Source organism: Micropterus salmoides, unplaced genomic scaffold (assembly GCF_014851395.1).
Source record: "Micropterus salmoides isolate LMB-PRFRI ecotype aquatic unplaced genomic scaffold, ASM1485139v1 Ms_hic_scaffold_11, whole genome shotgun sequence".
NCBI classification, from domain to species: Eukaryota; Metazoa; Chordata; class Actinopteri; order Centrarchiformes; family Centrarchidae; genus Micropterus; species Micropterus salmoides.
In genome coordinates, this window is record NW_024040152.1 from 14,322,377 (window position 1) to 14,347,012 (window position 24,636).

Consider the following 24,636-nt stretch of genomic DNA (forward strand, 5'->3'; position numbering starts at 1 on the left):
AAAGCCCTGATCTCAATCCTATTGAAAATTTATGGGCAGACCTGAAAAGGCATGTGCGAGCAAGGCGGCCTACAAACGTGGCTCAGTTACACCAGTTCTGCCAGGAGGAATGGGCCAAAATTCCTGCCAACTATTGTGAGAAGCTTGTGGAAGGATATCCAAAACGTTTGACCCAAGTCATACAGTTTAAAGGCAATGGTACCAAATACTAATGAAATGTATGTAAACTTCTGACTTTGACGAAAGTAAAAAAAAAAAAATTAATAAAATGGTCTAAATAAATCCTTCTTTCATCATTCTGGCATTTAGTAAATATAAATAATTTTGGTTATCCTAACAGCCATAAACCAGGAAAAGTGATTGTCTGATTTCATGTCAGACAGTGAGGGGAAAAAGAGTATGTGTCTTTTTATATAGTGTATGTACACTTCTGGTTCAACTGTACTGTTGGTTTCATAGTCTAAAACAGTGTTTTATATTTTATAAGAATATTATGTTTTCTATGTACCTAGTTACTCCAGCTGTCAGATGAGGTAAGTAGAGTAAAGCACAATATTTCTTACTGAAATACAAGTAGATGTAGAAAGTAGCATACATTGGAAATATTCCAGTAAAGTACCTAAAATGTAACAGGTGCAGTACTTCATTAAATGTACTTAGTTGCACTCCACCAGCGTATGGTAGTTTGATACTCTATGTAGGCTTACTGTACAAATACTGTATATGTATAATCAAACAACAACAAGCTACCGCACACTGAAATTACTTTTCTATATTTACTGTGAGCAACACGTTTCGCCTATGGTTTCTTCAGGATCACACAGTGAAATTACAAAAAACATTCACATTCACAGAAATATGATTAAAATTAAAAATGATATCCAGCATGCATAATTCACAAGACTCACATACTTTCATATAAGGAACTCTTAACTACTAGGGCAGACAACCTGTAGGTCCTACCTCTGTCCATCCACTAAAAGAGTTCCTTATGTGAAAGTATGTGATTCTTGTGACTTCTGTATGTTGTACATATATTTTGATCATAATCATATTTCTGCTGTTTACATATAGTATTTTATATATATATAGTATTTTTTGTAAGATATTGTTTGTATAAAAATGTAAAAACATGAGAAAAATGTGATAGAAAAAAAATGGAATTTACTGGTTATGTGACCTACACAGTGTCTATTTAGCACACCTGTGAGTGTTTTTTGTAATTTCACAGTGTGAACCTGAAGAAGCCGTAGGCGAAACGCCTTCTCACAATAAATGAGGTAAAGTCATTTCAGTGTGCGTAGCTTGTTTTGGATTTTTCATAGCCTATTCCTGTGACCTACCAGCACCTGACTGTTGTTGCTGTGCATGGGGAATGTCTTGTTTTAGTGTATGTTGTAGACTAGCATAAACCGCATGGTTTTAATGTTTTATGACATTAGAATGAAATTGGCTTTAGTCCTAATCATAAGAAAATATCAATCTATTGTACACTTTTAAAAAGATGTGATTCTTCTAGGTTACTTTTCATAGATGAACTCACTTTCCAAACGCTTTTTACAACATTACAATGTTATTTCAGTGAGAACCCCACTCTAACAAGAAAACTCTCTCGTGAAGACGTCATATCGTGTTTTTATTATGAATTTTGTAATGTTTTCTGACAGTTTGCAATAACAGTTAGTCAGCATAATCCTTGTCATCATTGTATCAATAATTACAGGTAATGTTCCAATAGTAACATAGTAATAATATAAGTTATTAATCAATGCAATGTTTATTCCTTCTTAAGATCACACTCAAAAACAACAGGCTTTTTATTACTGACAGGTTTAGCACTGCACATTGATAGGCTACACAGACAGACAGCAAGAGACACAGAGGGAGAGGTGTAGGAAAAAGGCAGTGGGAGCAGAGGCAAAAGGTGAAGAGAAGCATACGGTTGTACATTCATTGAACCAAAGATATTGCATGGAGTGAAAAAAGAAGAAAATAAGAAAAAAAACTACCTGGAAGCGTGAGAGATGAAATAAGTGAGACTTATCTAAGTATCACAACAATGTGCCCTCCTTTTTTGTGATTTAGATATTGACAGGTTCTTTTAATTACAACAATATTACACACAAATTAAGAGACACTCATCAAGCCAGGGATTATCATCCTTATCACTACTATTATTATTATTATTATTATTATTATACTGTTTTTTGATGCTGTAAAGGTGATTACTCAAATGGAAGAAAAAAAGGAAATTAATAACTTGCTCCCTTTTCAAAGTTGGCAGAAAAAGAGTGGCTGCAATAATAATAGTAATAACAATAATATCATAATATTCATCATTGTATGTACAGAAAATTCATTACAATCAATACAATCAATACTGCCCAAGCTGAGCTGACATTCTGGAAACAGCAGGGGTAGCACTATGGAGTGTGTATATGTGTTTGTGTGCGATTGCATGTGACGTCTCGCAGTTATTGTAAATGCAATGTGCAGTGAGTGAGTGAGTTAGACATTCCAGCGGTCACTGTGGGAGGGGGTCAGAGGTCAGGTTGCACCAGTTTTACTGTGGATGGTGATGTTTTGTCATTTAGTGACAGTTTTCTGAAACTACCATCTTGTGTAAAGGATGAGGTTTATGGTTGATAGTCCCTAAATCTTCTCATCTCATCATCAGCACCACATAAAATATTGTCGGGAGCTGAAGCAGTCACAAAATCACCTGCAGGTGTAGCGTTTTTTTAGTTTTTATAAATAAGTTGGAGAGTGACCGTAATGTCTGACCTCACTGTCTTCACTCTGTGGTTAACAGTGGTTGAGGAATGTGTTGAGAGAGGATGCAAAGAGGGAGAAAAGAGCTTGTGCACAGACTTCTCGAGTCAGTCTAACAAGGGAATGCAGAGACATGTTGGGATGAAGGCTTTGTGTCTTTGCCTACAGATCTATTCAAGTCCGGCATGTTGCGGATTGTTCCAGTTTTCACTTTGTAAAGATTTCATTCTGTGTTCAATAACAAAAGATACAATACAATCTGTTTTTTTAAAACAAAATGAGTCTCATTCAACCAGTATTACACTATACAGACACATTACCATCTTGTGATTTAGAACTGGTGCACCACATACAATATTGGTGGGTTTTGCTCAGGCGGTTAAATTACATTAACTGTATACATTGTGCCATTGAACATTTAAGTGGAGAACAACAGCCTGTTGTTGGCTATAGGTCACATATGGCATTGAGTGTCAAGAGTATTACAGTGACTGTGTTGTGCGTAGTGTTTGTAAGCATACATTCCTTATACTAGTGGTGTCAGCAGTCGTTGATATTAAAAGTGTTGGAGTGTGTGACTGGTGAGCCGGTTTGTGGTTTCCATGAGAACAGTTGCAGCGACACATGTGGTTCAGTAACGACGGGCGTTGCCGTCCCTCCCCTCCTTCTTGATGATAATTCGTTGGTCGTCGCTGGCATCGTCAGGTGACTCGGCTACCTCCTCATCCTCCTCCCCCTCCCCCTCCATGTCAGCAGAGATGCCCATGCGAGACTCATAGGACTGAGGGAAAGAGCCATGTGTGAATGGAAACAGGAGCTTAACAGGTGCAGTCATTTATAACGATCACATAATTCAACATTCATCAATAACCTTATTGGTTTTTACCTCCATAGGGTTGACGATGATGGTGAGGGCAGAGTCATCCCATTGGCTGCTGCCCTCCTTAGCCCCGCCCCTGGCACCTTCACCACGGCGATGGATGGACCGAATTCGGAAAACACCAAGGATCACCATGACAACCAGGAAACCCACACACACCATTATGATGACGGTGGCGGCTCCTGGCACCACTGTAAAAACAACAACACAATGATGACAATGTGTATTAAAATAATACAGATTCAAATGATAGGTCTGGCGATGGTGAAGTATTGTCTATGTTTCCAAAGCCTGATGAAGCTCCATTGTTGTCCAACAATTATCAAAAACACATGAGTGAACCACACCATTGCACTGGGTGACACATTCTTTCATTACAATGAACACAGGCACTGTAGTTTACTTGAGCCTGGTCTCATCCCAGGGAGTCAAATGCCGACGCTTTGAGAAAGCCTGCCAAAACTTTGGTATTTGATGCAGGTGCCCTCAGGTGCATTGTTTTTTGGTCATTTTAACCTCTCTCTCACCTACACAACAGGTTCAAGGAAAGACAGCCTGACGCAATATCTCTCCCAGAAGAAAGCCTCTGGTACGGACACCATTCTTCCATCTACCTGTGTCGTTAAAGCTGTCTCCTGGGAGATCGAGTGTTTGGTAAGAGAGGCCCATACCCAGCCTGACACAGCTAACTGACTGTTTGTTCCTGACTCTGTTCATTCTCAGGTCCTCTTTAGTACTGTCTGCGCCCAAGGCAAGACTTCTGTTGGTCAGCTACCTGTGCTTGCTCCCTAGTGCCCAGCCCTTGACTTTATTACTGGTTTATCTAAACTTCCCACAGCTTGGGAGACTTTGGACCTCCTCATCCACCATGTTTTCCACCTTCATGGCATTCCCTTGGATATCATCTCCAACAGAGGTCCTTAGTTTGTGTCCCAGGTATGGAAAGAGTTTTGTCAGTCTCTGCATGAAACTGTAAGCCTTTCCTCTGGTTTCCATTCCCAGACCAATGGCCAAGCAAGGGTCAAATATGCTCACAACTCCTAGACCAGATCTGCCACAGGTGTGTCCCCATTCAAGGCCTTCATTGGCTATCATCCACTTCTGTTTCCCTCTAAGGAGAATAAGCAGACAGTTCCCTCAGTCCAGCACCATCTTTGATGTTGCCGCAAGGTCTAGTGGGGGGGGGGGGGGGGGCACCAAGGCAGCTCTGGTCTGCTTGACAGAGAACAATCTCTGCATCACAGACCGGCCCTGGAGTACAAACCAGGTCAGAAAGTTTGGCTTTCCTCTAACGATCTTCCGTTAAAGACAGATTCCAAGAAACTCTCTCCCCAGTTCTTTGGATCCTTTGAGATTGAACGCATCATTAAACCATCTGCCGGTAGACTAAAGTTCCCCTCACTATGAGAATCCACCCCACATTTAAGGTTTTTCCGCTCATGCCACCTGTCTACCCGCTCACAGAGACTGCCAGCCAGAAAATCACCATTGCACATTCTTGTGACGTTGTTAATATTAAAAGCAATACAGCTGGTTTAACGCACAGTCAAACCAACCGCAGAGTCAGTCACCTGCATGCATTATAGTTCTGCTGGAGCCCTTTCTCACCAGTGGGTCTTTTGATGAAGCAAAGCATGGTTGTTCCCATGCCTTTGAGGCTGTGGCTCCTATACTTTTAAATTTATCTCCCTTTGGACTAATAGGGGCCCTGTGGAGTTTTCATGTAAACAAACAAATGTTACATTCAGTGTTATTCACCAAAAGTCAACGTGTGTATTTCTTTCGTCATAAAACCTTTGCAAAACCAGTTTTTAAATCCAGCATAGTTTACATCCATGTTTATCCATATCTTCAAAGACTCACCTGTCTTTAATGGTGCATTGCAACATTCTATTGTGTGACACCATTGGTAGGACTGTGTATCACATCACCTGGCTGCTCATAGAAAAACAGTTACTTAGGGTTTAAGACTCCACAGGGACCTTTAACATCTATGAACACTGTAAACGCAGCTCAAGACATAGGACTCGCCTTTGTTTAGTCTTATTTTCACTTCTATTTTATTTATTACTTTTATTCATAGCTCTTTTTTAAAGATATTTTTGGCTGTTTCCCTTATCCATCACTCTTAAATTGTGACTGTATCACACACACATATTATGACCATAATTATTTTGTCTTTTATTGTGAAGCACTTTGTGACATCTGTTCTAGAAAGGTGCTGTAATAATAAATGTTACAGTACAGGTAAAGCTGATGAGAGAGAAATGTCACCTGAGTTGCGGTGTGGATTGGGGAGGGTGTGTCCACTCAGCTCCCCAGCATGGTGAGATGGATGGAGAAATTGCTGCTGGGATGCCAGCAAATGGGATGGGTGGTACAGACTGTCCAGAGAGTGGAGGAAGTTTACCTGAAGAAAGGAGAAGAAGAAAAATTACCTCACCGCCTATGTGGCTAAAACCAAACTATGCTGGTGCCTCACAAAAATTCATATGTCTCCGTACAGAACAAAAAAAATATGTTACGAACCTAAGGTCTGGTTTCTAGCTTTCAAGACTGAACTTCCATGCTCATTTCTTTATATGTTTATGTTCATGCGAGTACCAGAGGTGTTATGTGAATGATGTTTCCTCTCACCTCCAGTGTCAACTCATTGCTGGTGTATCTGCCATTCATCTCAGAGCAGGACAGGCGGAACCGCCTCTCAAAGCGGGCTGAGCCTTTAGCCAGTCGGTAGCGGACTGAGCGAAGGACATCCTCGTACACAGAGATGGATTCAGCACCTGGAGGGAGCGCAGAAATAAAAGAGGACAGAAGAAGAAAGAAGACAGGCAGTCAATACTGAGACGATAACTGAGAAGGAGAGAAAAGTAGTCTGCAGCTACTTATTGACAGCTGGGGCTGGCTTTATGTGATGGATGACTTGGATGACTAATTTTTAGGTTAGGGAGGAATCTATTATATTTTAAGAACTGAGCGTAGAAGTTTTAAAGGCCCTGAAAACCTATTTTCTAAGGATGCGTCTTACTGTGAGATATGGAGTCTTCTATGAACACAGAATTTTCTGCCAAAGTCCAAACTGTTTTGGTATTCAAAATGGAAAAATATCTTTATTTTATTTTTTTTTACTGTTTTTAACTGGGCCAGACACACATGAATATGTGATATCCCCTGATAAAGCAGGTGATATTACAGTCCAGATAGAGCTTGTGATTGTGATAGTTAACTCTTAACTTTGTTGTTGTTCATTTAGTTGTGAATATATAATGTTATAAAGAAATACTTCAGGGGCTTTAAAAAAGAGAGACACAAACTGACTATTTAAGTCAGATGACTGACACATTTGTCGTGGCCGTTTTCATGACAAAGTCCAAGGCCAAGACATCAAGTCAAAAACTCTTGCAGATCTCTCCTCCCTTCTCCCGTGTTACTTTTTTCCTACTGCCCATGCGCAGCGAAATTACTAACCCACCCAATCAACAGGTACAAAAACACAATATCAAAAACAAAAAGAAATTCTGCATGACATATATGCCAAAATGGCTCTTACAACATTTTTTGGTATCTGTTTCATGTTGTTTATGTGGTAACTCACTATTATTATTGCTGCCTAACTTGTCAATGACAGAAAAGAAAAAAATGGTTTTCTATGACAGTTTTGTAATATGCAAAATGTCTTCATGCACAGTAGCCTACCTGTGATGGCAATATAAGCAGTGGTATTGATGATTTCCAGTCCCCTCTCTCGCACAACATCCATGTCCACAAGAAGCTCCTCCCTCTCCGGGTTTAACTCCTCCCCCAGTGGTTGGACCTCACAGCCATCCAAAGTGTGAGCCACTGCATCGGACATCAGAGCTAAGGCGGTGAAAAGGGGATAAATGACAACATTATTACCTCAACTTAAGAAACAAAGACCATATATGGTCTCTTAATTTCCATATACAGATTGATAAACAAGTAGTAACCAGGGGCTATGTGCTAAAAAAAAAACAAATATTTAAAACCTCCTCCTTTCAATCGCATTTGGTTTATTTTATGTGTGATTCACCTCCACCCTCCATCCCCTGTGCAGCCGTGTTGACAGCATGAGACAAGGAACACACTATCCGGAGCTCAGGGAAAAGGGGGACACCACGAGGACCTTCAAACTCAGGGGCAGGTCGAGCCAGATGAGGACCGACACCAGACAGAGAGATCTGAGGGGCATCAGGCTGGAGAACCACCAGGTATCCTTCCAGCTGCTTGAGGGACAGGCAGCTCTCCTCGTTGAAACATCTGGAAGGGAGGAGGCGTGTGTTATCAGAAAGAGAAACAGAGATTAAAAAAAAGATGTCATAAATATCATTGGTTAGATACCTCAGCTGTCTACAGTGTATGACTTACCAATCCACCACATTGGTCCAGACTAACATATCTCTGCAACTACTGGATGGATTGCCATGTATAAACATTCATGGTGCCCAGATGATAAATCCTACTGACTTTGCTCCATCACCACCTTTGGACATTTTTGTTTTTAATATCTCAGATGGATGGATGAGAATTGGTACAGACATTATAGAGCCCCCCTCAGAGTTAATTATAAAACTTCAGTGATCCCTTTAAAGGATTACTGCACCAATTTAGCCTTGCAATTCTATAACATTTGTTACATTTGATAGTCACAATAGAGAGATACAGGAAAGACAGGGGGGAGAGAGAGAGAAAGGGGATGTCATGCAGCAAAGGGCCTGGATTTAACCTGGGCTGCTTTGTACGACTTTTTTTACTTATGCTGTGGCAATGCCCAAGACGTGTAAGCAGACTTTGATGTCTAAAACTGGTGCAGTTCCCCTTTAACTTTTTATTTAGCGCCATCATCAGGTCAAAAATAGAATTTTTCCAATACTTTGATCTCCCTTGTTTTCACTGTAAGCATGTTAACATGCTGTTGTAAGCCTTTAACTCAGAGCACCACTAGCATGGCTGCAGACTCTTAGTCTTGCTCACAAAGCAACACTGTGACTGAGAGATGTTAAGAAAGTTGGCAACATGATCGTGTACAAAAATGTCTAAATCCAGTGCAAGTTTTTCTCAATCTAGTTCCCTAATTCCACCATGACTGTGGTTAACATTGGCCTGTTGAAACATTGAAAATAGCAACTGTCAAACCACAGTAGCTCTGCTGTTACAAATTAAATTTTCCTGCCAGAAAGGGCGAGCAAATCAGATTGATGACAGGCTGCTTACATATATTTATTCATCTGCACTATAATTCAGAATCATATTTGAAAGGGGATTTAGCAGTGTGTGGGTGTGGGTGTGTGTATGTGTGTGTTACATTTCCACTATCCGAGTGAGCAGCTGCTTCCATCGGCCTCTCCAGAAGGGCCTGCTGTTCAGCCATCTGGGTAACTCCTGGCCTCAAATCAGTCTAATCTTCACATACGCAATAAAACACGCCAGAGGAGAAAAAAAAACTCTGGTACACTTGAGCAGAAACCAAGGGGGCACAAAAATCTGTTCATGACCTTGAATCACTGGGATCTTAAAAACAGTTGGTAGAAAAAAATAAACTCCAGCACCGACTTGTGGCCTAGTAATCATTCTAATCTTATAAACATGCAATAAAAACAACAGCTCCAAAAGACAGTATAGGACTATCTACACAGCCTGAGAGTTTGATGAGATTTGATTTGTCAGCAGGCAGCTAGTTTTTGTATAAATACACAATATGCCACATCGTATATGCGCTGGACTGTACTTCCCAAGGTGAATTAATATTTCATCAGCTAAAAGTGAGTGCTAAAGCCAGAGAGCCAGTTTGCAGTTGTTACGCATGGTTGAGGCACTGACCCGGAAACAAGTTTGTGTTTTTATTTTCACAGCCAGCTGATTCAGTTTGATGCACACTGAACCAGGGATTCAGCCTTGTCCTGTCAGGATAGAAATGGCTCTTTATTTTTAATCTGTGGTTTACTGTCAAAGCAAACGTTACTTGGTGGCTGAGCGAACAAAGAGATAAGATATTCCTTGTTATCTCTTGCTTTGACATATTTTCTCTATAATAATCTCTTTCATGCCACAACAGTCCTTATCACAGCAGAGGCAAGGTCCATGTTTGATGAGTTCAATGTCAAAGGAGTACGCAGCAGCAGCAGACTCCAGACAGTGACATTTAATTTGGCTGCTACAGACAGACTCTCATATACTCTGCTAAACTGTTAGCAAGTGTCTGATGTATCCTTTTTGTGATATTCAGAGATTTCCAGTGTGAAAATGTACATTTGTCACGTCACTTTCCTTCAGTCTGCCTCCTCTTATACTGCTTCAGTTCTTTTCCTGCATTATACAGAATTACTTCCAATCAAAGGACATATGACTATAGCTAGTTACATTGATTCAGTCTTGCAGTTGTATTACATTCTGGCCTGGAGGGTAACATGCAGCATAGGGCCGTGGATTGGACTCAAACCCGGGCCGTTGCGGCAAGGACTCAGTCTTTGCACATGGCGCCCCCACTGTTTGTGGAGAAATCAGTATCTCTAACTCTTTTATGAAAGATTTTTATCTGTATTGTTGTTGACGTCCATCCACAATTGTGAAAATAGTCTCCATCCATTCATGTATGTTTGTGTGTGTTTTTGTATTTTTGTACCTGAGAGAGGTGGTAAGTTTCAGTGGTCGGACTCCAGGAGTGGCAAAGCGTAGAGAGTTTCTGTAGGTGACCTGCTGCACTGCACGGTTAAAGCTCTCAATGTCGTCTCCCTCCAGTACTAACACCGACTGGCTGGGGTTCACATGAACCTGCAAGGTCAAAGGAGAAGCTTGAAACATTCAAATTCATTTACAGAATTAAAAAAATCACAAAAGACAGAATTGGACACTTTACAGTTTTTGGGAATCCAACCTGTATGAATGAAAAAGAAACGGGAAGCTTTGGAGATGGTTAATCTTCTTTAATCTAATTCAATATAAAAGTATTATCAGTCATTTTACTTTTTGACCCATTACACACAGCATGAATAACTGCCACGATTATTACATTGAACAAAAATGTATACATTTTGAGCGTAAATGCCTCAAACACACCAAACTATGCGTAGGAGGGTAGAAACACAACATAACAACAAGTTGGCAATGCAAAGGATAGGTTCTTTAAAGTCTGTCTTAAAACAATAGTCATGTCCCCATATGAAGACTGAAAAAGGTTTTGCTTGCTGTAATAAATTCCTCCTGTTGAGACTTGACAAATTGTGAAACTATTCTTTAATCTATAACCCATAAACCAGAGGTTTTCAAAGTCTAAGACTGTGCATTTCCCCTCAGACAAAGTTTGGAAAAAGGCCCCCCTCATATCAGCTTAGTTTACTTGCTTAGTTTTGCTGAATTCCTAGATGCCTATAGAATCATAATTCTGCAACTGAGCCAAAATAGCCTAATATTACTGTTTGACATAACTTAAGACTATACCAAATACATAAAAAAGGTCTGTCCTCAGGCATTTATTAGTTTCTGACTCCGGGAAAGTGGAAACTACTGTATCTCTTTAACCAAATCACACACATGTAGGTTATGTGATCTGCCTTGTATAACTACTAATTAGTAATGATATATATTTTTAATTTCTATTCACTGAGCCTCCCCTGAAAATGTCTGAAGCCCCCATGGGGAGGCCCACCTCCTACTTTGAAAACCTCTACCATGAACAGCAAGTGTGACAACTTCAATTAAGGAACATGAATACAAATGAAACAAACTGAAGGCAAATTAGATTATGACATCCCTTCTGGCAAAACTGTTTCAATTTCAAAAACAAATAATAATAATTAAAAAAAAGCTATTTCCAGTAATGGACCAAAATTAAGATTTCAATTTACAGAGGTTTTCCTTACCAGGGGGATGTTTTAGATGTCTTAATTGGGCATTGTAACCTGAGAATGTTAACTAATGAGCTAGAACTCATAGATCTCAACTCAGTGGTTGTGGTAAAGTCAACCAAAGACTGACTTTGAAATTGGGTCGGGTCATCTGTATGTATTGTGAAATGAGAGGAATTTGAATACATAATATTAAGCTTGAAAAATGTTGACGTTAAAAGAGAATTTGCTTTGGATTCAAATATTGACTTATTTATCCATTATGCATATTCTATTTTGTAGCATTTTTGCAAGATGGTTTTATTTATGTATCCTCTAAAAAACACTACATTTTCTAAATTTCATTCTAGAAAAATGTTGGTTACATGATGGCTGGAAACATTTGGTGAATAAAGCATTGTGTACTGGAGAGGAGTAGTGTTTCTGTGGGGATGTGTTTCTGAGACACCAGCTCATTACATATCTTAAAAGGGACTCTCTGAGTATTCCTACAGTCTACAATTCTCTAAGGCATTACCTTCATGCCAGAGCCCAGAGTCTCCAGGTCTCCAAAGTCCAGGCCCTCCCTGCAGGCGTACAGACACTCGACCACGCTGTGAGGCTCCACGCTGCCGGGACGCACCGTCACCCCGGACAACAGGCCATGGTAGCCGCCCACATACTTCACTAAAGACCAGAGACAGTCCAGTATGAACCCCACATTTATAATCTAATATGCGCATAAATAATACAACAACAATGACACAGCAAAATGACATCTTGGATGTTCTCTGACAACATAGTGAAAACAGGGCTGGTCACCTGAGTCTTTACCCTCAGGGATGGTGTTGTTAAGTATCTCCTTCTGCTTTTCTTCAGGCTCTGCAGGGAAAACCAGTGAGGGGAAAGGGGAATAGAAAAGGAGAAACACAATAAGGCACACTGAGAAAAATACTTCAATGTATTAGGGTACAAAAAGAAAGTGAGAGAAAGACGGTGGAGGTGCCAGAGATTGACATTAAGAATGAAAAAATTAAATAAATAAATAAGGCTTGAGTGAGAAAATGAAAGCAAGAAGACTGCAGATGATATTTAAAAATGCACCATCTCCTCATTATCTAGCAGCAGCTGTTGCCAAGCAGGCAGCAGAGCGGCTTCCACTGTGAATGATAGTGTAAAACTGTGAATGTGGGTGTGTGCTTCCCTGCTAATTGGCAGCCAGAGTTTTCCATTTTAACCAGCGGTTCGGGTGCAAGTGGCTAATAGTGGTTTGGCACCCGTATTGTTCCGCTGCTCTGAATAATTGATAAGTCAGTTATATTATTAGCCCACAAAGACAAAATGCGTCAACCATATTATAACTGAGTGAAATGAGGGGGTGAACGGTGCGAGGCAAAATGTCTTGGCGGATTGTCTTAAGATGTCTTGTGAGGGTTCGTAGGTTGCTGGTGCTTAAATCAGAAATGGCAGCCTGTTATCAAGGTGATGTGTTATTTAAATGACATTTCAGCGATGGGGGAATGCAAACTGCACAATTGTTGCTCATAGCATTTCTGTAAAAAAATAAAACAACTGGATTCCTTGCTCTCTGCTTGCATACATTTCTGTCAAAATCCACCACTAATCTGAAATTCACTGCGCATAAATTTCAGCGTCTTACCCCAGCAGGCGCCGATGAACATTCTCTGGCGGGGGGCAGGGTTGGGGATGGCTCCATTGTCATGGATGAGGGCGGGGTCGAAGGTCACACCATCGACATACAGGGTCACCGAGGGGAACTGGACACTGAGTGAAAGATGATGCCACTCGCTGTCACACACCTGTTGGAGCGAGATAACATGGCGTCAACATGAGCCTGAACAAAGGAAACATCTGATATATCTTACAGGGGGGTAAAAAGCATTCAGATCTTTGACATAAGTAAAAGTGCTAATACAACAAAGTAAAAATACTCATTCATATAAATTCATAATCCTAGTTAAGTAAAAGTAGACACGTATTAGCAGTAAAATGGACCTAAAATATCAATGTAAAAGTACTCGTTCTGCAGAATGGCTCCAGAGATTGATGCAATATTATATACCGTATTGCATTATTGTTAACGTTGTTATTGTTGTAGCTGGTCTAAGAGCTAGTTTTAACTACTTTATGTACAGTCAGGTAGTTTAGTCTTGTGGTCCCAACTTAAGGTTACACAGTAAATCTGAGGGGGTCGTGAGAGGATTAATGGGGCAGGAAATAAGAAAAGCACAAATTAAGACATATCCAAAAAGGATGTTTGCATTCCTTTTTGGATATGTCTTAATCTGTCCTTTCTTTGTGAATTATTGGATCATTTTATTTTTTCCCCACTGAATGTCTCTTTGGTGGAAACTAAAATATAATCATCTGAAATGCAACAACGATCAAGACACTGTTTTTTTCAGTTCACATTCAAAAAGGTTCGGAGTCACTATTGTATTGTATTTTATAAACATCATGTTTCTTATGTAAAATCTGACATGTAGTGGAGTTGAACTATAAAGTTTAGTAAAATGGAAATACACCTTAAAAAAGTACTTAGTAAATATACTTAGTTACATTCCACCACCTAAATACCTGTACACATTACAGAAATGGTGACATCAGAAGGAAAACAAATAATAAAGACAAGGGAATTATACAGACAGAGGGTCAGAAAAGAAAGGCCGGGGTAATAAGATATTGTGGTTCAGACAGAGGGATTTGACAAATCTTCTCTGTATCAGCTCAGCATCCTTTAATCCATGCTGCTTCAATCTGTCTGGGACCAGTGGCTTCAGTCAAAACAGACGCCTCACCCCTCATCCCCCATTCCAAACCACACATACTCACATACTGCCACTTGATCAACATTCAAAAGAATCATTTTACACACAAGTTTCTCTTCCTCATGTATTCTGATGCGTGCACCACTTCACATGAATATGATGCTGAGAATCATGATTCATATAATTCATGTAAGAAGCGAAGATCTACATCCACTTGTAGCTAATGTTGTAATGTATTACTAGAAGATGGGTGTTTTTTGTAAAATAGCGGCATCTTTAACTATTGCATTTCCTCCTTTTCAGTTTAATTCCAAGATGTAAATACAGAAGAAACGGTGCAAGCGAGAAGATCAAAGCTAAGAGTCGCAGTTCCCCCAGTACCTGCTCCAATTTCCACAAGAACTTGACGGGCCGTGCGGCTGAGACGTCGGGCCAGTAGAAGAGAGATAGGCGGCAGCCGTGGACAGAGAGGGAATAGTGTGAGAAGGAGTCATCTGTAGCAGACACAGAGCAGAGGAATAGAATATAATTGGTGGGCCAGTGTAATAATTAAAGTTGCCAGGCATTTCTTCAGAGAATAACCACAGAAAGAAAGAAAAATGTGCAATGAGCTTATATATATATATATATATTATTATATATATATTAATTTTATTGCTGTTTTTACAGAGTGAAGGTTTCCTGAACATGCTGCTTTTTAGCAGGGCAACCTACAAAGTTGAAAGTATTCACATGATACACACAATATTCTGCCTGGCACAGTTACACTGTTTTACTGTTCTTCTGCTGTCCACTTGGTTGCTCAAGTGGAACAGCTGGGTTTAAGTGTCTCTCTCAAGAGCACCTTGATAGTAGCAGTTGAAGCTGTAAACTACTTTACTTCTTGGTTTTATGCCCTGCTGTAATTTTCCCTGCAGTCATGGGGATTTGAGTAACCTTCTGGGGGGGGGGGGTTGATATTTAAATGAAAAAGACAACACTCTCAAAACTACTTCAAATGCTATTAAAACCACAACTCCACGATGTAACTCACCGTTCTTGACAGTGCTGCACACAATTATCTCCTCCTCCTTGCGATTTCCTCTGGTCTGAGTGGTGGCAGCCTGGATATTGGCACCACCCCTTCGCATCCACAGCTGCAGTGTGAAGTGGTCACCTGACAAAGCTGAGACAACCGAATCGGGCACCACAGCAACATGGTTGGATCCGTTGAAGGAGAAGACCAGAGATGAATCAGAAGAGGGGAGAGTGGGCAGAGCTGAGGTCCAGTTGGCAGCAGGAGACGGAGGTGGGAGGAGGTCTACTTCACCCCTGACAGCACCTGAAACAAAGAGAGAGAGAGTATATAAGTAAAAAAGGATCCTGCCCTCCTGAATTTTCACGTTTGTTTTTGTAGGTGTAAACAAGAACCCACCACACAGTCGTCGCACAGATCTGTCAGAGTAACTGTCTCGGTCACAGCCCTTCCCAATGTGGCCGGTCTGGAGCTCCACGGTGGCCTGGATGTTCCACACGGTCTCTTCGCAGGTCTCCAGATGCAGGCTGGGGAACAGCGGGATGCTACCTGACCCAGGTGTATACTCCACACGCTTGGTCCATCCTGAAATAAATGTCATATAACTTGCCAATCACGACCTGACCCTCATGTCATATAACACCTGGGCTCAAAAAGTATGTGAACTTTATGAGAAGGAGCAAACATGCACACAGCTCCAAACTAATGAAGAAGTGGAGTCCTGTAATGAAACTCAATTTCATACTGACCCTTAATTTTCCCTCCCTCTCAACATGCATGCAATTCTCAACTGAGGTCTCTCTATTAGTCAATATATTTGGTAACTTTGGTTACTGGAAACTTTTAAAATGTGAAATTGCACTGCAGTGTATAGATATAGATAAATAAAAATGAAACATGCCAGAGCCACAAATCAGAGAGGTTGTCATAAACTGTGCTTGCTCATCCTGTAGAGGAATTTAATGTCAGGGAAAGTGTAGCAGTGTGTGTGATTCTATAAATATATTTTCACAGTTTAGTTAATTGCCTTCCCTTGATATTACTTAACTTCCGCTCTACCTCTTTATAACTCAGCTCCTGATATACACATGCAAAGGTGATTCATCGGAGTGGCAACCCACGCACCCTCCAGATAAAAGTGATAGTTTTAACCAAAAAGCAACAGATTGAACAACTAAAACATCTCTGAAGCCTTGCAGAGATTTATCAACGGATGACAACCATACCAGAAAGAGAGCAATCTGTGACATTTATTACCGATCCAGCCGGGTTTGCAGGACGGCTTGACCGTGACAACAACCTGGGCATCAGCCTGAGCACGGTTCTTTCCACAGTCAAAGGCGGTCACCCAGAAGGTGTAAACGCGCTGATGCTTCGAATCCAGTGGCTCCGTGTTCTTAATGTTACCTAGGAGACGGAGAGGTGAAGAAAGAAAAGACCAGAAATAATCAAACATAGAATAAAAAAGGAAATGGAAATAGATAGGGTTAGTCATCAAAAACAAGACTGCATAAATGAAAGCCCAGCACGAACGAATACTCATTGATAAAGCTTCTGTCGCTGCACGTCCACATTAACAGTGCACATTCAGAAATAGAAAGAGAAAAAAACAAAAACAGAAGAAGATAAATTGCACAGAACAGAATGAAAAGTGAAGACTTTTTTTTCCTGTTTTAAGAGATAAAGGCAACAGCGAGAAACTGTGATAGAGTGACAGCGCTGCCAGCATGCCAGCTGTCAAACAACAGGTAAGACAGAAGATGTTGTGACATGGCAAGAGGGATGAAAGAGATAGTGGTAGCAGCAGAAAAGACAAAGGAAGGAAAAAATAAAATAGACAAAGACAAGCCTGCAGCTTCAGAACAAGGTTGGAACAAAAGGTCTCTGTGCTGCTGTACCAGTCTGACCCCCAAAAAAGAAAGGAGCTGCTCATCCTCTGCGAAACCCTCCAAGTCCAAGACAATTCCGCAGAGTCATACTGAAACAGGGTCCTCCTCAGTTGCTGTGTCACATTACAATTGATCTCCCACCCAAGCAGTCAATTGATACAATAACGACTAACAAAGGAGAATTTAGGGAATCTACGAGCAGCCGGGAACAAAAGGATGCTATATTAAACCGAACAGCTTCTGCAATGTTTATGCAGAGACAGAACAATAGTCCGCCCACGCAAAGTCTATTTTAGCGTCTTTTTACCTGTGAGAGGAAGCACCTGTGATTCTTTTCACTCTGTCGCTATGCAGACATCAAAAACTCAACAGTGTCTGGTGTCTGTTTTATCATGTATTGAGGACATCCAGAGTTTATGAGTTGAATACTGAACTGGATATTGAATTTAGCAATTCTACTTGCAACAAAGGCCACATAAAGCTGACAACACGGACAGACTGAAAGGAAAAAAATAAGGTGACTGGTGGGAATATTGTATTTCTATAGCAGAGAATGCCAAATATTAATAGGTCTGCGAGTCCAACACCCGTTGATTTAATGCTACAAGATAAAACATATCTCACCATCATTGTCAATAGCGAAGGGCACATTGGGAGTGATGATGTCATAGAAGCAAATCTGGCTGTACTGCGGGGAGCAGTCAGCATCCAGAGCCTCCACACGCACGATTCGGTCAAACAGACGCCCTTCTGGGACTGAAGCCTCGTAGCGACGCTCAACGAACACGGGGGAGAACTCATTGACGTCGTTTACACGAACATGCACTGTGGCCCTGAGGGAAGGAGGAGTGGGAAGCAAAACACAAGCAGAGAGAGATGGATTATTGTAACAACAGGAAGCAGAAAAATGGCTGGATGGTCTTTACTGCGCACAGCCAGAGGAACCTCACAAAGTGACTGTAATTACTTTTAAAACCCGTTAAAAAAATCTATTTAAAGAGTGGACTAACTTGTGGGACTTCTTGCTGTTGACTCCGTCAGGTCCCTCTCCGCAGTCGTAGGCCTGGATGGTGAAGCTGTGCTCCCGCTGGCTCTCACAGTCCAGCGGCTCCTTGGACCGGACCAGACCCTCGCCAGTGGAGCGGTCCAGGACCACCGCTTCGAACTGGACTGAACCTGAACCCGAGGGGCCATTGTGTACCCGGAAGCCACAGATTTCACCTAGGAAAAGGGAAGGAAGCGGTGTGAGGGAGGGAAATAACTTATGAACACTATGAATCCAAGTTTACTCATATTGTATTTTTTTATATAAATAGTCTGAAATATCAATACAATAATATAAGTTTATCATTTTCCTTTTGTTTAAAAACATCAATTTATTTTTCATCATTCTCTAATTTGGAGATAGTTATAAAATGCTTTTATTTTCTTTCAAATTGATTAATGTAACCCTCACTTTTAGCTACTTGAGTGGCAAAACCTGCTCACAGCTTATACAGAATGCTTCAGCCTTAGATCTTAGCAAATAAGATGACATAACCCCCAATTAACAATCTCTGCATTGGCTTCCAGTTGATATCAGAATAGATGATTTTAGGTTTTAATCATCAATTTTAAAGGTCTGGCTCCAGTATACATTTGTGAGTGCCCTTACATAGCTGTACTCAACCTTACATCCTCCTACAAAACTCTGCAGTCTAGACTCAAAAATAAAGGAGATTTAGTGTGTCCTGTCAGCGTCCCCACACACAGAAAAGCCTTTCGTCTTAAAAATTCATCTTGCTACCTAAGTGATTCCTTTAAATGTCAACTAAAAAATCAAATTTCTGTATTAAGTGGTCTTTCCGTGCACTCTGACTTTTTTTTCTTTTACTGTCCAAATCATTTGTGTAATTGTAATATATTTCTTCCCATTTTTTCTGCGAAGCCCATTTTGATTTGAAAAGTGCTATACGTATAAACTACAAATGTTTTCATTAATATAATCAAGAATCGAATCAGCCCACAGCCCATTCTAAATGTCCACACTCTAAGTGGCCATACAGTATCAATAGGGACAAAACAAATAAGAAGTGAACCACCCTGAGAAGGGAAACATACTTGCATCTGTCATTTTTGAAGTAGCTGATCCTAATATTTAGTAGATTTAAAGTCACATCATCCTTTCAGAATATCAGATGAACACAGATCTGAAGGATTCCTTCCTTTAAGTGGCACTTTATCTTACATAAGCGGTGGCGATGGGGCTGTGGATAAGACACACGCCTTCAGTGTGAGAGACCCCGGTTTGATTCCCCACTGTGACATGTCTACCAATGTGTCCCTGAGCAAGACACTTAACCCCTAATTGCTCCAGAGGCATGCGACTTTGACACATATAGCAATTGTAAAAGTGTCAGCTAAATGAATAAATGTAATGTAATAAGAAATCATTATAAGAATAAAATAGAGTGCAGCGCAGACTCAAAATAAAACCCTTATTATAGCAGCAGATCTTCCCTGGCGGACATAAGCTGAAGGTACGGAAGGTTCTTGCTCAAACAGCCAATTTTCTCTTCCTTCTTGACACGAGCCCAATAAATTTCATGGAGCGCTCAAGTAATTCTAGTTGATCTATTATAATTTGACTGAACACGGTTATTTCCAGGACTCCGAGTGCAAACACGATAACCTTATTTCATCAGGCTGCAGAGGCAGAGAGCTGCCGACGGCTTCTGAGATGAAGGGTTGAATTACACTATGATGGTCTAAAAATAGTGGACTCTGTGACTGAATACATCGCCTTTAATATTTAGACTCACTATTGGGAAATATTGCTGCAAATGACAGCGGTCAGATAGCTCCCAACTTCTCTCTATAAAAATGGTTATTATTAAAGCTCAAGCAAGGCCTGGTGAGATCATTTCATTTTATAATTTGGCTAGGCGAGCACTTGATTTGACCTATTTTTCACAGTTGCCAGTTCTGTGGATGTTCAAGCAAATTCAGGGATAGGATCAAATATTTTTGAGCATTTTTTTGCCATCCTATACTCTTCCATGCTGTGTGTTGTTTGTTGGTGTTACCAGCGTAGTGTAGTGGAGCATCTTTGTCCAGGGCAAAGAGAGGGGGATTGAGTAGCACGGTGTTGTCGTTCTCCATGACAATCCCCTGGTACTCTGTCTCGATCCATGGCTTGTGCTTATTGGCTGAATGGCACAGAGAAGAGACCAAAGAGGCTTTAGGTTAAATGGAGCAATTAGAAGAAACCAATGTGCCTATTTTTAACACTCCATTATGGGCAAGGACATGGCGTGAGTGTGCATGAGTGGAAAAATACACAATGTATGCGTGCGTGTGACCACAAAGACAGTTTAATCACATTCGCACCCTCACAGATTTCCCCTCTTTCTTCTTTTCTCCATATAGATCTCCTTCACTTGTTCATGTCAAGTGCCACTCTGCACACCTCCCTGGTTGGCAGTATAATTAAAGACAGTCAGATTTCACCTCATCGCACACAGAGGGGTATATTGCTCATATCAATCAGCCAAACTGGCCTGCCACAAGCGCTGCACAATGAAAACAGCCGCGCCAGAATCAAATGCCTGAGGTTTACTGTGAATTTAACCTTTAATTGCGAATTAATTATTCAACCCTGTGCTGGATGTTCTGTGCTGAATGATCAAAGGCCAAGTTAATGAGCCAGAAGGATGATGATTTTACACACCAGCAAAGAGCAAAAACAAAAGCCGGAGTGCCTCCCCTGTGTTGTCCTCAATCTCTGAACGCTCAAGCGAGTTTGAAATTAGACAGAGGCACAAGACTTGTGTTTAGCAGTTGCTTTGTTGTCTACACAGTGAATTTTCCAGAAAATCTGACTGGAACTAATTTTGCCGTCTTGTCTGTGAGAAGAGAGTCAACAGAGGAAAACGCTGCTGGTTCTGATTCTGATCTCTCTCTCTTCAAAGACTGAAGAGGGCTGGGTATCGTTTGAAATGTTTTAGATTATAGACCCAATACAATACTTTTTTTGATACCTCACTGGAGACTATAAATATGTATTTTCTCAGTGGTAGAAGCTACTATTACATTGTACTTTGTACTAATTTATTTGACAGACATAGCTACTAGTTACTATGAGGTCAACCAGCTATATCACAACTGCTGCTTGGCAAGTAATGCATCAATAATAATAATCGAATAATGTAATATACTAGTCTGCTACCTGATGAGTACTTGTTCAAGCCAAAACATTAAGGTGCTCTTGATCAAATCTTGCTGATATATGTACTTCTAAGTAAGATTTTGAATGCAGGACTTGAGGAATTGCTACTTTTCCATCTGAAACAATAAGATGATTAATTAAACTGATCGATTAAAAAAATAGACTACTTTGATAACTGAGTAATTGTTATGTAATTTTTTAAGCACAATATCCAACATTCCCTATTTGCTGCTTTCATTCATCTTAATAATAATAATAAAGTCTAAACATCTCTGGGTTTTATACTGTTGGTCAAACAAAAAAAACAATTTGAGGACATTAACTTGGCTCTTTCCCCCCATTTTCTGTCTTTTCATACACCAAATGATTAATAAAGAAAGTTAATGGCAGATTTTAAATAAAGACAATTATTGTTGTTGCAGCTCATGCTACTGTTACAAAACACATTTTTAATTCAACAAAAGAAGCTAAAACTCTCAAATGATCTTAGATGTCCAAATATCTGATCACAGAATAAATAAAGAGCGCAAATCTGACCAAGCTTTCCACGCCAGACGGTTTGTGATACTCTGTGTTTTGGACATATAGTTTGTTTCATAAAAAGTACTGAGGTTCAATACTCAAAGTATTCATCCTCTCCTCTCAAGGTCCAGCCTGACATCTCTACCCACTGCTGCTCCTCTATTTCCACAGTCCTCTGCCATGTCTGTTTTTTGGTCATCTATCTCCCACTCTGTCTCCCCACAACTGATCTCCCCCCCCCCCCACGCTCTGCTATATAGCATTAATCTGAGCATCAGGCCCGTGGATTACATCCAGGATTACAGATTGAGAGGCATCCCATTCCATCTCTCCCTGTCTCTCCTGGCACTCTTCCTCTCTGTGTCACTCTATCGCCCCACAACACTCCCCCGCCCCTCCTCGTCGGTCACACACACACACACACACACACACACACACACACACACACACACACCGTTATCTTGCGCTTTTCTTTTTCCCTCGTGTCACCTGATCTCACGTACCACCTCCTCCACCACCCCTCCTTATCAGCCAGTGTCTTTTCGGCCACGTCCTCTCCTGTCACAGCTCCTTCTCCTGTGTCTCTCCTAACATCTCCCCCGTCTCTCTCTCTCCCCCCTCTCTCTGTGTTTCTCTGACACTCCATCTCTCCTTCAATCTCGTCTTCCCTGCATCACTCTCCTCTACCTCCTTCTCTGACATTCTCCCTCCACGCTGTCTGTTTCATTCGCCTTCCCCCAGCATGATAATCATTGGAACAATGAAGCTGAATCAGAGCCATGGTTATCCAGGATGATAAATCTGCTACAGAGGAGGAAACAGATTTATCACCTTCCCAGAGTCACGGCACTGGCAAAACAGGCACATGCACACTGGGTCACGAACACGAAACACAAAATGTATAAACATATATGTATGTAGTTTAAAATGCTGGAGCTATATCTAATAATTACACACATGAGGGATAGCAATAAACTCGTCAGGAGCATTTCAGGGCAAAACCGGCATGGCCTTGCCCGAGCACCTTGACAGGTCTTCGTTCTCCCATGGCAATCATAAGGTTCATCTCAACACTTAACAATTAACAGTCAAATGCATGAGGAACTGACCTTTGTTGCCATTGGCAACCGAAGTCAAGCAAAGGAGGAAGAAGGAGAGAAAATTCATTCTGTCCATCTGAGGGAAGAAAGAAAAAGTAGAGGGGGCAACGGGGTGGAGTGAGGGAAGGGGGGGATACAGTACATGCATCAACAACTCATCAGCACTGGAAGAGACAGGTACAGTAACAAGACAGAGAGAGAGAAAAAAAGACAGGCAGACCTATCAAATGGTACACAGAGGTTGTTTTGTTAATACCTTGCTGTGTTTGTACAATAAAACACACTGCACTCATGTGTCATGTATGTAACCTTTAGAGGCCTACATTGGTGAGACTGACCCTTCAAAATGAACTTAGTTTGAATCAGTACAAAAAAACCAACAAACCACAAGTGTTTCCCCAAAATGCTGATTTTGGACAGTCCTCAAAATCAGTCTTGCAGTTTCAGAGCCTAGAATATAGCCTATGGAGCATGCACGTACCTGGTCCTGAGTGTGTGTATGCCAGTGTCACTAGAAATAGGCTTTGCATGCGGCTGTGCGGGTGTTTTCCCATGTTTTAAGTGTGGTTTGTCAGTTAAAACTAATACAGCTGATGTCTTGTGGCAGTGGCCACAACTGAAAAATGAGTCCTTGGGGAGGATTTTTTTTTTTACAGCTCTCACTGACATAACAAGCCTTTACGTGTTTCCATTGCTGCAGTCCTCGATAGGCTGCAGGACAAATACTGTAGATTACATCAAAAAAAGAGGAACAGGATACTCCATATATGTGCACGATTTTCAGGCTACACGTACATCCAAGAGCTGAGAAACATGCTATGCGACAATAATCAGCCGTTTTACATTACAGGCTGGTCTTGACACACATTACCAGCCCGGGTTCCGTGACTGCCTGTAGCCATATTGTGAGCTTAATACTAGAGAGGTGTCGCAGAAATGTAGGTTAGCTGAAGCAGGAACCTGCAGATTTGACATTACCGTGATGAGTGCGGTGATGCTCCTGGTTGGTACCCAGCCTCTACGCTCGCAGCATCCGCCTCTCACGCCCCTGCCGCTCGGCTCGGCAATCCCCCGCAGGCTGAAAACAAACCACCAGGTAGGAAGGAGACACTAGGTACTCTTAACACAGCGCCTCGAGAAATGATATATTTCAGCCTGGCGTTAAGACTCGGTGATGAGACGTGAGGAAGATTAAGAGACCGATGGATGCCCTTGTTTTTTCGGCTCTACGGAGGGAGAAAAAACGATGGGGATATTACGCTGGCGTCCCCTCCCTCTCGGCGTTTCTTAACCCGCCCACACTGCGTCCTTCTCTCCCCCCTCTCTCTCACTCGCTCCGGCCCCCACCAGCTCTGAACCAGACTGCTGCTCTGGCTGTTTTTGCTGTTGAACGCACATTGAGTGACTCAGACCCCAACACAGCAATTCATCTCTACACGTTACTCTTCAGCTCTGGTCCTGCTGGATGGGTGACACATTTGACCCCCCCCTAAAAAAATATATATATTAATTTCCCACTGCTCAAGCTTCCCCATAACCAGACTGCAAAATGACGTCATATCACCCCTTTTTTACCCTGTGCTCCTGTCACACAGATGAAGACAGTGGGGGCATCCACACG

The 24,636-nt window shown here is 41.2% G+C and overlaps 1 protein-coding gene across 2 annotated transcripts; it reads right to left on the reverse strand.

The window, feature by feature from the left end:
* Positions 1-1,615: 1,615 nt before the first annotated feature.
* Positions 1,616-24,309, reverse strand: clstn3 (calsyntenin 3). Of its 2 annotated transcripts, none has more exons than XM_038711109.1 (19): positions 23,994-24,309; positions 23,025-23,091; positions 20,252-20,374; positions 18,197-18,407; positions 17,811-18,019; positions 16,555-16,704; positions 15,697-15,882; positions 15,316-15,603; positions 14,664-14,776; positions 13,154-13,313; positions 12,328-12,375; positions 12,032-12,180; positions 10,293-10,441; positions 7,704-7,930; positions 7,349-7,510; positions 6,290-6,435; positions 5,927-6,062; positions 3,659-3,843; positions 1,616-3,553 (listed from the first exon to the last, which is right to left on the reverse strand). In XM_038711109.1, the coding sequence occupies exons 2-19, from the start codon at positions 23,089-23,091 to the stop codon at positions 3,404-3,406; spliced, it is 2,859 nt and encodes a 952-aa protein (XP_038567037.1). In that variant the 5' UTR covers positions 23,994-24,309; the 3' UTR covers positions 1,616-3,403. The 2 variants fall into 2 exon arrangements, with proteins under 2 accessions (XP_038567037.1, XP_038567036.1); XM_038711108.1 differs by having other exon boundaries at positions 12,316-12,375.
* Positions 24,310-24,636: the final 327 nt, after the last annotated feature.